Source organism: Atractosteus spatula, chromosome 2 (assembly GCF_055471065.1).
Source record: "Atractosteus spatula isolate fAtrSpa1 chromosome 2, fAtrSpa1.hap1, whole genome shotgun sequence".
NCBI classification, from domain to species: Eukaryota; Metazoa; Chordata; class Actinopteri; order Semionotiformes; family Lepisosteidae; genus Atractosteus; species Atractosteus spatula.
The window spans coordinates 41,912,316-41,927,975 of NC_142707.1; the positions used below are offsets into that span (position 1 = coordinate 41,912,316).

The window sequence follows — 15,660 nt, forward strand, 5'->3', positions numbered from 1 at the left end:
CAAATGTTTAGGCAAGAGTGATTACTTGAAGTAACTTTAAAAAAGATATTGCTTCTTATGAAATATCACGTCTGCTGTGCATTCCATTGATGCATGTGGTGCAGGTACAAATTGTTACACTGATGATAATACCATGAATATGTCTGAGAGATCCATGCTATGTTCTGATTTTCATTTCAGCTAAATTCTGAATGACTTGATTAGATCCATCAGTTACAGCACTTAGTTAGGGGAGTTAACATACTTTCCAGATCACTGATCATTGATCAATTAAGGCTGCCTATAAATCCTGCTGGATTGTAGTTCCTCAAGACTAGGAATGCCAATCTCTGCAATAGTCCAATAGGGTATCACCCCACCAATACTGGCACCCATCTAGACAGCTGGATTTATCGAACAAATTGAAGTTCAAGTGTATAAAAGTAGTTTCTGTGGTGGGAATTTATCCCATAATCTTTTAGTCCTCATTATTCTATGCTACCTCTGAAGATTCTTGTTCAAAGCAATCTTAGCAAATGCAGTGTGTATCTACCATAAAAGACCTACCATACAAATAAATGGCCTATGAGTCTGTGAAATATATTTTCAACATATTGTTATTAAGGAAAACCTAGGAATCTCAAAATACTTGCACTGATGAAATAATTATATTTATATGTGGGACTGTTTGATATCATTTCTACAGACAAGCAAAAACTTTAGGAGAACTTACCAATAGTGGTGCATTCCATCAGCTGGTCATTGGGACCCAGTCCTTCTGGACAACTCTCTAGACACCTTCCCTTATATAAATAAAATCCAGCTTTACATCTGGTGCAGAAATTTTTGTTGAAGCAAGCATCACAGTCTGATTTGCATTCTGAAAAACAAAGGAAAAATTAAAGTAAACATACATGTACTATATGTATATTGCTAATGTATGTATGTAATTGTTAATTCTTATGAAGTGTGAACTCTGGGAAGTATCCACATTAATTTAGAAAAATAACTTGAAAGTTCACAGGATTTCCCATTCTCTTTGGAAAGTAACAGTTCATTAATGATATGAACATCATATTATGAGTGCTTGAGAGTGATACTTTCTGAATAATTGCAGTTAAAATAATGCCCAGAAATATGCTGTTAGTAGTCTCATCTCTATTATTACCATTAACATTTCTTGGACTTGAATGGGTTGAAGAATTTACTTTATAGACAAAATTAGCATTGCACTTTTTTCTACATTCCAGAGGCACATTTATTCTGTAACAACGCACAGCAATCAAAAAACACTGATGAAAGCAGTTGCTTTTTAAAATCTTGTAAATAGTTTTATTAATTGGGTACATTTAGCCTTTACATTGTCATAATCTTTGGTATTTTTGTATTTTTGTCTCTTTTATTTTCTAATCTTTAATTTCACATCAAACATGGGTTATCATATTATATATATACTGTATACTGTATAATGTGATAATATAATATTATAATAATTTCAAGATAACTATGCTGAAATTAAAATGAAACCCTAACATGCATATGTGTTCACAATATTCTAAGAATAAATACAACTACATTTTCACAGTCCATGACAGACTTGGAAGAAACCTTACTAATCTAAAGTTCTTATTTTCCTGTATTCTGCCAAGCTTTTCAACTGTGTTTTCTATAAAAACTATAAAGGTAATTTATTGTGATCAGTAAAGACCACATATGAAGCAGATGTAAAACAATATATTAAGTTACTTAGTTTTACTTCAGTTTTTTTCATATTATGTCAGAATTCCAACTTTATTATAAGAACCATCTTTTCGGAGAGATATCCTTAAAAGCTAGTTTGATAGTTTTAAACTGTGGTAGTTTTGTTATAGTTCTCAAGTAACTTTCTTCAGAAGTTGTGCAAAAAGTTCATTGACTTTTGCAGATTTCATGGTAATATTGGGCTGTTCTTGTCTTTAATACAAATTGCAACTTTTAAAGGCTCGCATGTGCAAAATTATATTCATGACTATTTATGATTGTATTAACGAAAATGTATTTACACAATGTCTTGAAAAATTATTCAGACCCTTGTAAAATTTTCACCTGTTGTGACTTTAAAACTGTAGTCATGACATTTTGAAATAGCAATTAATATCTGTTACATATACAACCACAAGTTAACACAACAAAAAGTAGCAAATACATAACATGAAAGAAAAACTTAAAGTCATGATTGCTTAAGTATTCAAAGCACAAAATTACCTTAACAAGCCACAAACATTAGTTAGTTGAGAGGGCTCTGTACAGTAATAGGTGTTTTTATTCTATTTCAAAAAGTTAATGAAAAGTCAGTGAAAAGCATAGATCAGGAAAAGGTATAAGGTAGCATGGTCTACTCAATGACCTAGTTTAGTCAATTAGTATCTTGATACTCAATTATCTAGAATTGGGAGGTATATTGTACTGTACCATCCAGTCACTGCCTAGATCAGGTCATCCCACCAACCTGAGCAGTTGGGCAAGGACAAAACTGGTGACAGTTGAAATTATGAGGCCAACAACAACTTTGAAAAAACTAAAAAGTTCAATGGTTGAAATGGGAGAAAATGTGCATCAATCAACAATACCCCATATCAACAAAATGATGCTATGATGCTAGAAACACATGGCATAGCCTATTGTATGTGGTCAGATGAGACAATCTTCAAACTGATTGGTATACACTGTAAGTGTAAAATATTACATCTGGCACAAAACCAATATAGTGTATCACCTAGTCAATACTATCCCTACAGCTAACCAATACTACATGCTATAGGAATTTTTCTCCTTAGCAGGCAATGGAAAGCTTTTTAGGATTGAAGAAAAAAGACTGAAGACTGAAGAAAAAATGGAAAGAACAACATACCGGCAAATATCAGTCTTAAGTCTGTAAACTGGGGTGAAAATTCACCTTTTAGCAGGAGAATTATGAAAAGCACAAGGCTATAGCTACACTTGAAAGTCTTGACTTGAATCCAATTAAGAATCTTTGGAAAACCTAAAAACTGCTGGTCATCAGCAGTCCAAAGAAATGTTAGAGAGCTTAATCAAATCTGCCAAGAAGAATTGGCAAAAACTGTACCAAGCTGGTATGCAAACAGGGAAAAACACTTGCAGCAATAATTGCTGTCAAAGGTGTTTCCACCAAATAATAAATTCACGGGTTTGAAAATGTATGCAGCAAACATATTTTTTTAGTCTTTAGTTTAAGCATTTTGAATAAGTTTTAAAAAATGTTTATATATCAATTTGTAGTTTTAAAAAATGGGACCCCATAAGAAGGGTGTGAAATCTTTTGAAAGGCACTGTATAGAATATAAGTTCATGCTTTTTGTATATAATGTACTGTACTGTACCACCAAAACACTCACTCATTGCTCGCTCTTTCATTTTGTATTCTTAGTATAAATGTCCAGCAGTACACTGATATGAACTCATGGTAATGACAACATTATTTTGTTATGTTAGAAATTGCAGAACTCTTATTTAAGGTATCAAACCAATGAAGCTTGATTCTGGGAAATTCTCCAGGCTTAAGACAGATTTAGCCTGATGAAGAGACAGGGAAAAGTGCAAGTGGGTTAATGCAACAGGGGTCAAGGAAAGACCAAGGCTATTAAAAAGAGAAACACAGCAGTATAAAATAGGTATGTTCTCATGTGTATTGCTTTCAATGACCTTTAAAAGATGACAAGAAATATCAATAACAAGTGAATTTTTTACTTTATTATTCAACATAATTCAGTGTAATCAGAGCTATAATGTTATTCTGCTTTTCTATTTGCTAAGCGTTTTATTTACTGTTTTTATTTCTATGTTTCGCTAGTGTAAACATAATTTGATCTTTTTTTATATTTGTTCATATTTGTTTAATCAAGTTCAATAATGATTTTCCACTTTAATAATGTTCATTATCACTTACTTGTGCATTTATTTATGTCAGGTGACCTCGTGCCATAGTAACCACTTGGGCAGGAGGGCAGGCAAACTCCAGTCTGCCTCATCCCATTTCTCTCCAAGAAAAAAAACAGCCGGGGCTTGCATGACAGACATCCATTGTAATCAGAACATGTAGCACATCCCCCTTGGCAACCATGGCTAACTCCAGGATTTTCTGAAAAAATAACAAAGAGGAAGAAAATGAGTGTGTGGTGAATATCAGCTTTTTCCCTTTACATGTAATAGTGATGTCTGAGGAATGTTCTCTTTGCACAATGATAATTGAATGGCAATAGTTTAATATGTTTTTGTCAATCACTTACTCATGTGTGTCAGAGTTACTAAAGGTATGTGGCTGAGACCTACAGTATGAGCTCAGCTGACAGCAAAGTCCCTCAGTAACATTAAATTGCAGCATATGTTTAACTTGCATGAAATATGGAACACAATTATAAATGTAAATAAAAGATAGTTGTAGTAATTTTGCAGTGAATAATTACATTGTAATAACAGCATTAGTCATTTCTTCTGAAATGCTGCCATTTTACAAATAATTATAGTCTTAAACCATTAAAACTATACACATCTTGATTCTATCTAAAATGGGGTGGGTATTGGTTTTCATCAAGAACTTATCATAGCAGGTGTTATAATATACATACAGTACATGCTGTACTAGAAGTCCATCCATACTTTTTTTTTAACAATCACTTAGTTTAATGCAAGGTTGCAGTGAGCCAGTGCCTAACCTGACAGACAAAGCTGGTTACATCCTGCAGAAATGTATTGCAGGACACTTCCACCCATACAGGGACAATTAACAAACTTTGGCAAATTGTCTTTGGACTGTTTGAGAAAATCAGAGCACTCTATGAAAACCCTCATGGTCATGGGGAGTATAACTAACTGTACTCAAATCCCAAGAACCAAGAGCTATGAGGCAGCAATGCTAAGGGCCGAACTACAGTACTGTGCCATTCAATACTATAAATATTTAAAGAATAATAATAAAAATAGAACAAAATGAAAGTGCAAAGTCTTAGCTAGTGAGGGCTGTTCCTCCAGATGGATTGTGGCCCAACTCCACTTTAATGAGGTTACACAAGAATGGTACTCTTAATAATACAAAAGTTCAAAACAAAAAGCTCAAACTTTCGAAATGTTACGTTAAGTACCTCAGGGTATTTTGTCTATATGATAGGTGCTGATCCATTTTAAAGTTCATAAATATAGTAATTTATTTTTTTAAAGATCTTTGCATCCCAGAAAAGTGAGCAACCAGTATAAAACTACACAAAACCCCACCCATGTTCTAAGTCAGGGTGAAGACCTCTGATATAAATCACTTTTCAGATCCCAGGTGTCTTGGTTTGGGTGATTTTCATCCATTTTATTATTTTCACAGTTGTAATGAAGAGATCAGTGCTGGAACCCATCTTTTTAATCTTCCATACCAACCACCTGGGCTCTCTTATCTTTTCCTGTCATTTTCCCTACCAGTTCTAGGCTTAAATCTTCTGCTTTACATTGTTTTGTAACTTCTTGCAAATTTGTGTACTGAATATTCTTTATACTTTATACAATTAATCTTACCATTAGCCTTTCAGCATCTGACCTCCTCTTCACCTCTTCTTCTCCCCCCCTTCTGATCCATCAAACTATTTATTCTGACTGTACCATGTTATTTTCTTTAATCCCTTATTCTTCTGATATGATCTTCCCCCTAATATACTCAGCAGAGACTTTCCCTGGAACTACTCAGCTGCAAGACCAGGCCAACCCTCTCTGTTTGAACTGCAGCAACATTCTCCTGGCAGGGCCTGATTCTGCAATCCCTCTGAATCACTGTTGTTTGTACTGTATATACATGTACATACTTTGCTTCAGTCTTTAGTCCAGGTGGTGGAAATAGCTGAACCTGAACTTCAGGACTGCACTTACTCAACTGTCTCTCACCGTCATTCTATTCAACTTATCCTCTAGATCTAATTATCTATAAAGCCACTGACTGTGTAATTGCATTTTTTAGAATCAGTATCCAGCTAGATGGGACATAGGGACATGAAGGAAGAGACCCTTTAGAGTAGCCATTGAAACCTATCAGCATGTCTTTATGAGGCTGGGATCAAATCAGAGTACCTGGAGAAAACCCAGTCAAACACAGAAAGGGAATACATATACTGTACAGTACTCTAGACAAATACCTACCAAAATTAAACTCAGGGGCAGTGATATGGTAGCACTAAATGTCATATCACTGTGGCATGCTAAATTAATAACTGATAAAACAGTACCATTGCTAAAATAAATAATAATGCTATCAATTCAATATAATGAAATGTTCTCACATCTCTTCTGTTGTGCATCGTGTCACTGTACTGTACATTGTACTGCAGCAGACACAAATGTAAAATTGACCATGGGCTGCAGTGGTGGCTCACTAAATGGTGAATGGGATGTCTGTACAAATTTTTTTCAGTGATGGATATTTCCAGTAGTCCTGAAACATAATAGCAACTGTAGACATCATGAAAATACTTGACACTCTATAGATGTTTCACCAAATGTGACGCTGACATGAGCCAATTAAGCAGGAGATGTAAAATATTTTTCTCACAATCTATCAACATAGTCACTAGTGCAAAAACAAAACAACGAAGCAAACTTCACCACAACTTTTTAAAGTGGTAAAGAAATGCTTTTTTCCCATAGTTTCTCAATGAAATTCCTCGCTTAATTAACTTCACATTCCAGCATTTTATCAGTCTTTTACCATTACCAGTGAGAAAACTGACAATTTAATTCTTAAGAAAAAATATTTCAGTAACAGCTTTTAGACTGACACAAAATGGCTTTTGTGCTGTTGACAGCCCATGGGTTGCTTGTACCCCTGGTATACTGTAGTGCACCAGTTTTTAGCTTGGCTTAGCTAGAGAAGAAGAATAATATTATCACACCCTACTTAATGTGAAATATATTTTGTGATTTCAAAGTAACTTTTGCTTCTCATTAGACAACATCATAAATTAACTGTAAGATCAGACCATTTTGTACCTGCCCTATAACACCTTTTTAGGTAGTGATGTTTTATTTTATTTTATAATTAACTTGAATGTTAAAAAGTTATTATTTAAACTGTAAACCAATATGTAATCAAAAAAGAGTCTCTGTATGGCTGTGTCTATTGGTCACCTTGCCTGAGCAATGCTAAACCTGGAGTGTAATTGGCTAAATAGTGAATTGGGCAAGGCACCCCTCACAAGTCTAAGAAGCAAGACTGAAATGTTGCAAAAGGTTCTTGTGGTACAAGTATTTTAATTATTGCTATTATTTAATCTTGCAATACATGTCACTGCATTTACTAAGGTGATGGTACTTTGCAACTGTAGCAATTGGTTACATAATTGTAATAATTGTCTATTGTAATAATTGTCATAATTACATAATTGACTATAACCAAAAAAGTAATGTACACTGTGATACCATTTTCTAAAGACTATTTTTAATTTGATTTTAATTAAATAAAAACTTCGTTAGATTTGTTATAGAATGTTTAGGTACATTTGACTACTTTGGTGCAATAAATATGATTAATAAATAATAAATAAATACCAGTAATTCATATTGTATTACAATAATTTATACTATGATTTCCTGTTGAACTGAATTTTTATTGCTTGGTTTTAAAATTGTATTCATGAATAGTCACTGAAAAATGTGGCAAAATATTTGAGGGAAAGAATTTTTGAGATACTTGCAAACTTAAAACAGTGAATAGTGAATGTTTCAAATAGTTTCTTATACTTTGTCTTGTCTTTGAACCTACAACAGTTCTTCTCCTCGTATGTGATAGTGTTAGAGTGATAGTTAATACTTAATGTTCAAAATTAAGTTAATCATCTTTAAGCTGTTTCCATATTACAAACTAATGTGTACACAACATTTTAGCTAACCAGTTAAAACTGATTGTATCTCAGGGAACAAAGTACTGTACACTTTCAAACAGTCACTGTGTTATGCTTAGAAATAATTAATTCTATCATGATACTTACATGCTAATAAAAAGACATGTTTCTGTAGTCCACTGGGTTTAAAAGGAACTGCTTTACTCAATATCTTTTTGAGGCCCAATCCCATATTTTGCATTCTTCGTTGCTCTGTCAGGTACAATAGGCATGTCATGATGAGGGTTTATTTAAAGTTTATCGTTTCTAGATGAATCAGTAAAGCTGTGAATGCAGAGTATTGCCTTTTTATGTTGTAATTTAGTTGACCATGAGTGCCAAAGCCCAAATTCCTACTGTATATACATTTCAGTTACTTCAAGCATTGGTGCAGATTCTATTTTTAAGTTTCTTCAATACTTCATGTCATTCTATTTTTATATTTTAAATAAATAGGATATTTCAAATTATTGGTAGAATAGTCTTATTTCATAGTTCACTATAATTCACTGCATTTTTACCACAACTAGTGAACTAGTTGTGTTGTCAATAAACTGAAGCCAGGGAATCCAAGTCAAGAAGTCATTCTTGTGAAGGGTGGTGCAATGTGAGAATGAACTTTGAAGATCTAAGACTATTTAGAAAATAATGAAACACAGTAGAGTACACTTTTTTTTAAGAAAGCCTTTTGAAAATTACTGAATTTTCAAATTCAGTGACTACACTGAAGAGCATTGCATGTTTTCTATTAGAGGTTTTTGATATGCCTAAATTTTACATGTGCAGACCCTGCGATACTCTTGTTCTTATTGCACAATACTCTAGTGGGTCTGTTGAACAGTAACAGCTATCACCAGCCAAAACAGCCAATTGTGGATGATTAGGTTACACAACTTTCACATGTTGATGTTAATAATGCTAATGAAAATGTAATGTAAATAAAAGATAAATTAAGCCACCTATTCAGGTTATCTGCAATGAGTAAATTAATTAAAACTCACAATACAACAGGGAAGCGTTTCCATATATGTCAGCTTTGGTTTTATATTATGTTTTATTCACCTCAATTTTTCAGTCTGTATACTTGATCACATGCTTTTGCTAATCTTCTGGCTGAAATGGGGACAGTTCGTCATCTGACCTGACCCTCAAGTCCCTCATTAAGTAAACTAAATTGTCTTCTTTATTTCCAATATTTTTCTTTCTTCTTGAATTTGTAGGCTTTGCTGAAGCTACCACAGAGTGTTGGTTGGTTATTTTGAAGATATACAGTGCCTTGCAAAAGTATTCACCCCCCTTTTTCACATTTTATTGTGTTACAGCATAAACCATGATGCATTTAACTGAGAATTTGTGCCACTCATCAACACAAAGTACTCTATAATGTCAAAGTAAAAAAAAATCCAGACATTTTACTAAATTAATTAAAAATAAAAAACAGAAAATAATTGAATGCATAAGTATTCACCCCCCAGAGTTAATACTTTGTAGGACCACCTTTGGCAGGAACTACAGCTGTGAGTTTCTTTGGGTAACTTACTGTAGCTCCATTCATTTTTCCATTTATCTTTATAAGTTTTCCAGTCTCTTTGCAGAGAAGCATCCCCAAAGCATGATGCTGCCACCACCATGCTGCACTGTATTGATGGTGTTCTCAGTGTGATGTGCTGTGTTAGGTTTGCACCAAACAAAAAGTTCCTCAAAATCTTGGAATCTTCCTCCAAATTGTTGAGTCTCTCATTTGCCTTTGGGCAAGCTCCAGCCGAGATGTGATATTTGATTTTTCAACAAAGGCTTTCTTCTTGCCACCCTTCCGTACCCTTCCATACAAGCCAGATTTATGAAGTGTGTGTGCTATTGTTGTCTCATGCACAGTTTCTCCCATCTCCTTTAGAGTTGCAGTTCTTGGTGGCCTACCTTACTACAGCTCTTCTTGCCTGGACACTCAGTTTTGGAGGACGGCCAGTTCTGGGCAGATTCACAAATGTTCCATATTTTTTACCTTTTTAATGATGGACTGCACTGTGCTTTGAGGTAAATTCAATGCCTTGGAAATTTTCTTACATCCTTGCCCTGACTGGTATTTTTCAAGAACTTTGTCTCAGATCTGCTTGGAATGTTCCTTGGTCTTCATGGTGTAATGTTTCCTTGGAAATGCACTAACTAAGTGGGGAAGCTCCCAGACACAGGTGTATTTATTCTGAAATAATGTGAAACACCTCAACTGCAAACAGGTGGACTCCAATCAAGTAATTACAGTATGTGACATAAAGAAGAGAATTGGTTACTTCAGAGGTAATTAAGTTGTGTCAAAGCAAGGGGGTGAATACTTATGTATTCAATTATTTTCAGTTTTTTATTTTTAATTAATTTAGTAAAATGTCTGGATTTTTTTTCACTTTGACATTATAGGGTACTTTGTGTTGATGAGTGGCAAAAATTCTCAGATAAAACCATCATGGTTCTATGCTGTAACACAATAAAATGTGAAAATGTCCAAGTGGGATGAATACTTTTGCAAGGCACTGTATATGTATATAACCATATTAATGAAATTAATACAATTATGCAAGTTTGATGTTTGTATTGTAATTAGTTTGCCAACGTAATTGCCTGGTTAAAGTAAATGTACTTTAGTAAACCTGAAAAATAAAAAAAAACAATACAGTGTAATATTTCACTAAGCTAAAACTGTTGAAGCAAAAAACATCCAATATCTGATATTCTTTATGGTCTTGTTCTATATAATTTATAAGCTTTTAAAGTTTTTCTGGGCTGGCAACCACAGTTTGCAATACATCATTGTAAATATGTTTGACATATCTAAGAAAACTTTACAACTGCAGTCCATTTGCCCTCATGTATTACTGCCAAACTTTCCAATGCACAGAACCTTGAATTAAAAGAATTCCTACTTCTGTTCTGCTATTGGGCAGACCCCTTTGAGCTTTGCATAGCAAGAGTAATAACATCACAAGACTGGAAATTCTAAAACATATTCAAAACAAACCTCAAACCGAAAATACAGTATATAAAAGCTTCTAATGTATACAGTACATTTACCTAAAACAAAATGTCAAAAACAGGACTGCCTTAATCAGGATTCATCCTATCAAAGTTAATATGAGTTGTGGAAAAGGAATAGATTTCAATCTTAGGCCTACTTTTTAACCTAAATACAAAAGTAATTCTAAAGATGAATGATCAGTGTACCTGCTGTGTTATTTCAATTTATTGCACATGGCTTCTTATACTTGGAATAAAACACTCTTCCAGACAATCCTGATTCATGGTTGTATGAGTAACCAGAGACCCCAAGTTCCTTTTTGTTCTTTATTTGAGACCAGGGGCACTGATTCTATGAATCAGTTTATCATCTGCAAAGTCTTAATAAGCATTAAACATTTCCCTGTAATGTTTTATAGGGAATAGTAGTTCTAAAAATGTGATACTATGCAATTACTGTTTTTAAAATACTGTTTATTTTTACTCTGTACAGTAATAAATAAAATGTTGATATTATGCAAAATAATAAAAAATATTACATTGAACTGAACTTAAATAAGACACTGATTAATTGAATTTCTAATATGTGCTAATACATGTTAGAAAAATCATTGTCTTAAATAAGTGATTCTTAAGGAAGATAAGATTATAAAAGAACCGATTATATGCAATCTACAAAGTCCCTGATAAAAAATTAAAAATAGCTAGACTGTAGCCAAAACATTTTTGGTATATACAGCACTTGGCAAAGAATATTCAGCAATCAATAATATTCAGCAGTAAGTCCAATTGCTAAATGTCAAAAATTTCAAACAGTGTCATGTCATGATATATTTAATTTAAAAATATAATTAATATTTGCAATTGTTTGTATACCTTCACCAGGAACAAGTGAGCAGTCTCAATATTAAATTATATTTTCTTCTAAAATATTTTGTATTTGCAACAAAAGTATTTTAAAATACTTTAAATATGCTCAATGTTCATTTTAAACTGAAATTGTAAAGTGCTTTAAACATACAGTATTATGTAATTACCTAAAGTGCTATAAATGATGAATTAATTGTTAAATGTACCACAAGACACACCTGTGATTTGCAAATCAAAAGCAGAGCAAGATTTTGCATTTCTATAAAAATCCTTGCTAGTTAATTCTTACCTTGTACCATTAAAATGTGCTGAGGAGAACAGTGAAAATGACATCAAATTAAAAAAGCAAAAAATAAAGAAACTAGATATATGTTAGCTTAAAGATCTAAAAATATTGTTATGTTTGGTTTATCTCTACTGTCACAAGATGCTTTTACTGTATATCCTATACGTAATTGATGAAGACATTATGGCCTGTGATGTGGTACACACAATCTGGATCTTGTCAAAAGTAAAGGAAGTTAAAAAAACAACATTATTGTTTGATCTATCATAAATACAGTATGATTGTAACTCCTTCAATAAAATTTCTAAGTGTGAGTGTTGATAAAAAGATTTATGTTAATATAGGTAAAAGCTTATACCATTTCAAAAGGCACTTGTTATTATTGAAGTATATTTAAAAGTAAAAGTGCTGCTTGAAAGGAATAAATGTTTTGAAAAATTTCAAGTTTTATCCCAATTTCATAGGATTTCTGAGATCCTAGGAATAACGTCTTTCGTTAGCATTAGACTGCTTGTTGATATCTGAGAGGTGATAAACATTCCTAAATCTTTTCTAGACCAAGCTTCTTGTAATAGTTTACATATTTTATTTTAAAGGAACCCTTGATCATACATCCATACTGTACGTAAATATCACCTTCTAAATAATGAAATATAATTTTACCTTTTTCTACTAACCTCGACCATTTAAATAATAGGACTGAAATTGTGGGTTTACTTCAGTTACAATAAGCTTAAAAAGCATTAAAATTAAATAGTTTGCGTTGGTTGTGTATAGTGCGGTGCTCATAACTACACACGCACATTAAAGTCTGCGTTAACAGTCTCACAGCTGCAGATGGCGCAATACACAAGAATACCGAAATGAGCAGCTAAGGAAAGAGTGAACGTGCGGCGTTCCACTGACAGCGTTAGTTTAGCGATGTTTTATCTGTAGCATGTATGATACATACAGTACAGGACTATAGACTGGACTTGTCAATACTATTAGAAAGTTTTACTTACAGTGTATAAGACAGATACACTAAATGTAAGGTACAGAGGTCGAGATCAGAGGGATTCAATGTTAATGGCTTGAACTTAGCAGCGCGTCAATGGTGGTTTTGATAAAAAACCGAATTATTTCCACTTATTAGTTTCCTCATAGCGAAACCTTATAGCTATTTGTACTTAAAGACAACAGGATGTCTTTAGTTTTAAATGTTTCTCATATATCATTTCAAAAAGCATGAACTGATTTGAACAATGTTTATAAACAGTTAAAACACCAATTTTATTTTTCATTTTCATTAAATAATTGACCGGTTTTCGCTTATGATAATGTAGTCTACTACTTTTGCGTGGAGGTCGTGATTGAATATTTATTAATACATCTGTCTGCTGATATTACGTTTATTGAAGGAGGTGGTAGGTCTTAGTAATGAAGTTATCCATACAGTATATATATATATTCAGATAGTCTGTTTCCGCTTACTAAATCCATCAAATTGCTTTGTAACTGAAGGTACTGTATAAGATACAAACCAAAATGAAAAATATGCAGAGTTCATACATTGTTTAAATAAAAAAGGTATGCAGAACATGCAACTAACTTTCGTTAGATTCCTAGAAAGGGGCCATATCATACAAACAAGGTAAAATTCCAAGAATAACAGCGAAGTTCAGTAGCGTGTTGCGATTTAAATTTAACTTTAGGATGTGTATATAACCTTCCATTAATATTTAGCAATTTTTGATGCACTACATATACAGTATCAGGAATTATTAACTTATTATATTTAGTCTTAGCTGAGTTGGAGTCTTACACAACATGAGAGTGCATACTTTTTTCGTCTGATATAGAGGATTAAATAAAATAAGTCAGATTAATATGCATAAACTATATTACAAATCTCCAATATGTTCATTTATCTCGCTGTGTTATGTTATTTGCTTTGATTTTTTATATACATATATGGAATACTTATTATCAAATAACTTGTCGGAGTTATTGCTTGCAGTTTGTTACTTTAAGGATTAAAAAGAAATGTGTCATTTCTGTTTTATTAATTAATAAACGTATTTTAGTCCAATAACCCCCTTGCAAAACAGGATAGGGAAGACGTACTGTAGCCTTATTGAACATGTATATCATACTCAATCACAAACCGTGAAATTAATCAATCTACAGTTTTGCTAGACTGCGAATAGACGTGAAGAAACGACATCTTTTCAAGACAGGTGAATAAGCATCATATGAAGATTATACTTACGTCTATGTTGCCTGCTTCTGGAGGCGTGCTGGCTGTCAATGTATTCCATACAATGTAAGAAGATCAAAACAAAGGATAACTGTCGTAATTGCATAGTAACCTGGAGATGTTTCTTCTTCGGTTTATATCAGTACCTTCAATGAGTTTATCCGTCGATTTACCTTTTTATCCCCAAAAGAAGCAAAACTCCCAAAAAATCACAGATGTGAGAGAAGTATTGTCAAGAAGGGTCCGAAAACACCGTGACCGTTTTAGAAGTAACATCTTCAAGTCATAAACATAATAAAATCCATACGTATATATGGATAGTATCCTGCAAACGAAAAAAAAACCTTTCTTTAAAATATACAATTGCCTAGAAACTGTGGTTTTCTTTCACCATCCAATAGGAAAATACTGGGAAGGACTTGAAAAGTGTTAAATTGCGACTAATCGGAGCAAAGTAAGGAGGCTTGGGTTTAGTTTCTTCTTTAAGTATTTCCACCAGTATGAACATCAGTGACAAGTAATCTCTATCGTCCAGCTAGTGAGATGCTCTATTCAGCAAAGCTCCTTGTGTGTTTAGATTTAGTTTCCCATCACTTATTAGAACTTCGATCTTATTAGAATTTCATCTTCTTAGTATAATTAATTCTGATGTCTGAATTATCCACCGTCGAATTTGTTTAGTTTCTTATCCTCTTCTTTTGAGTATTGCACTCCAAAAGCATGACTTCCATTCACTAAGTCTGGGATCTACTCAGAGATGAGAGGCTTCAACTTACTGCTGTCTCCTGCTCGCTTCTGAAAGTTTATTTGGAGGCGAGACCACAACGTCAGAGCATTCTACACCCCATTGACTGTTTTAACTTAAATTGAAGCCCTCGCACATTTACAATTTATAGATCGAATTATGGGGGAAAGCCAACCTTCCTTCACAATGGTATTTTTCCGTTAATTTATTTCAAGTGATTCTGATTCGTTCTTATCCATTTCCTTATTTTTTTGCTCACAAGTTTATCATGTACTGTCTGTCTGTGTTGTGATATATTTTCCACGATTTTTTTTAGCCTTGATACCAGAATAAACCGCTGTTAACAGTTTTGAACTTCAACTTTCTATTACACAAATGGGATTTGACGTTTGTATAGGCGCATCACTACCTTAGGTGCTATAAATATCGGAAGATAATCATATTCTAACAAAATCTAAGGCAACATGTAGTTACTTTTTATTCCTTTTAAATCTGATGTATATTCTTTGTAAAAGAAATATAATAGGTATTTTTTGTATCAAAGCGTATCTCTTTGTGGCAGTTTGGTAAATTGATTATGTGAGATTGCAAACCTTGCGGAGTTGAAGAAATTTGAAAGTTTAAATAC

General features: G+C 33.2%; 1 protein-coding gene across 3 annotated transcripts in view; it reads right to left on the reverse strand.

Moving 5' to 3' along the window:
• rspo3 (R-spondin 3) overlaps window positions 1-15,051 on the reverse strand; it is a 28,855-nt gene extending 13,804 nt beyond the window's left edge. For 2 of the 3 annotated variants that reach the window (XM_088939350.1, XM_088939365.1), the window contains exons 1-3: window positions 14,300-15,045; window positions 3,926-4,117; window positions 713-859 (exon numbers count right to left, since the gene is read on the reverse strand). In XM_088939350.1, coding sequence (XP_088795476.1) covers window positions 713-859; window positions 3,926-4,117; window positions 14,300-14,393 — 433 coding nt within the window. In that variant the 5' untranslated portion in view covers window positions 14,394-15,045. Of the gene's footprint in view, window positions 1-712; window positions 860-3,925; window positions 4,118-14,299 lie in introns of all 3 variants that reach the window. The other variant, XM_088939355.1, reaches the window with a different exon arrangement.
• Window positions 15,052-15,660: the final 609 nt, after the last annotated feature.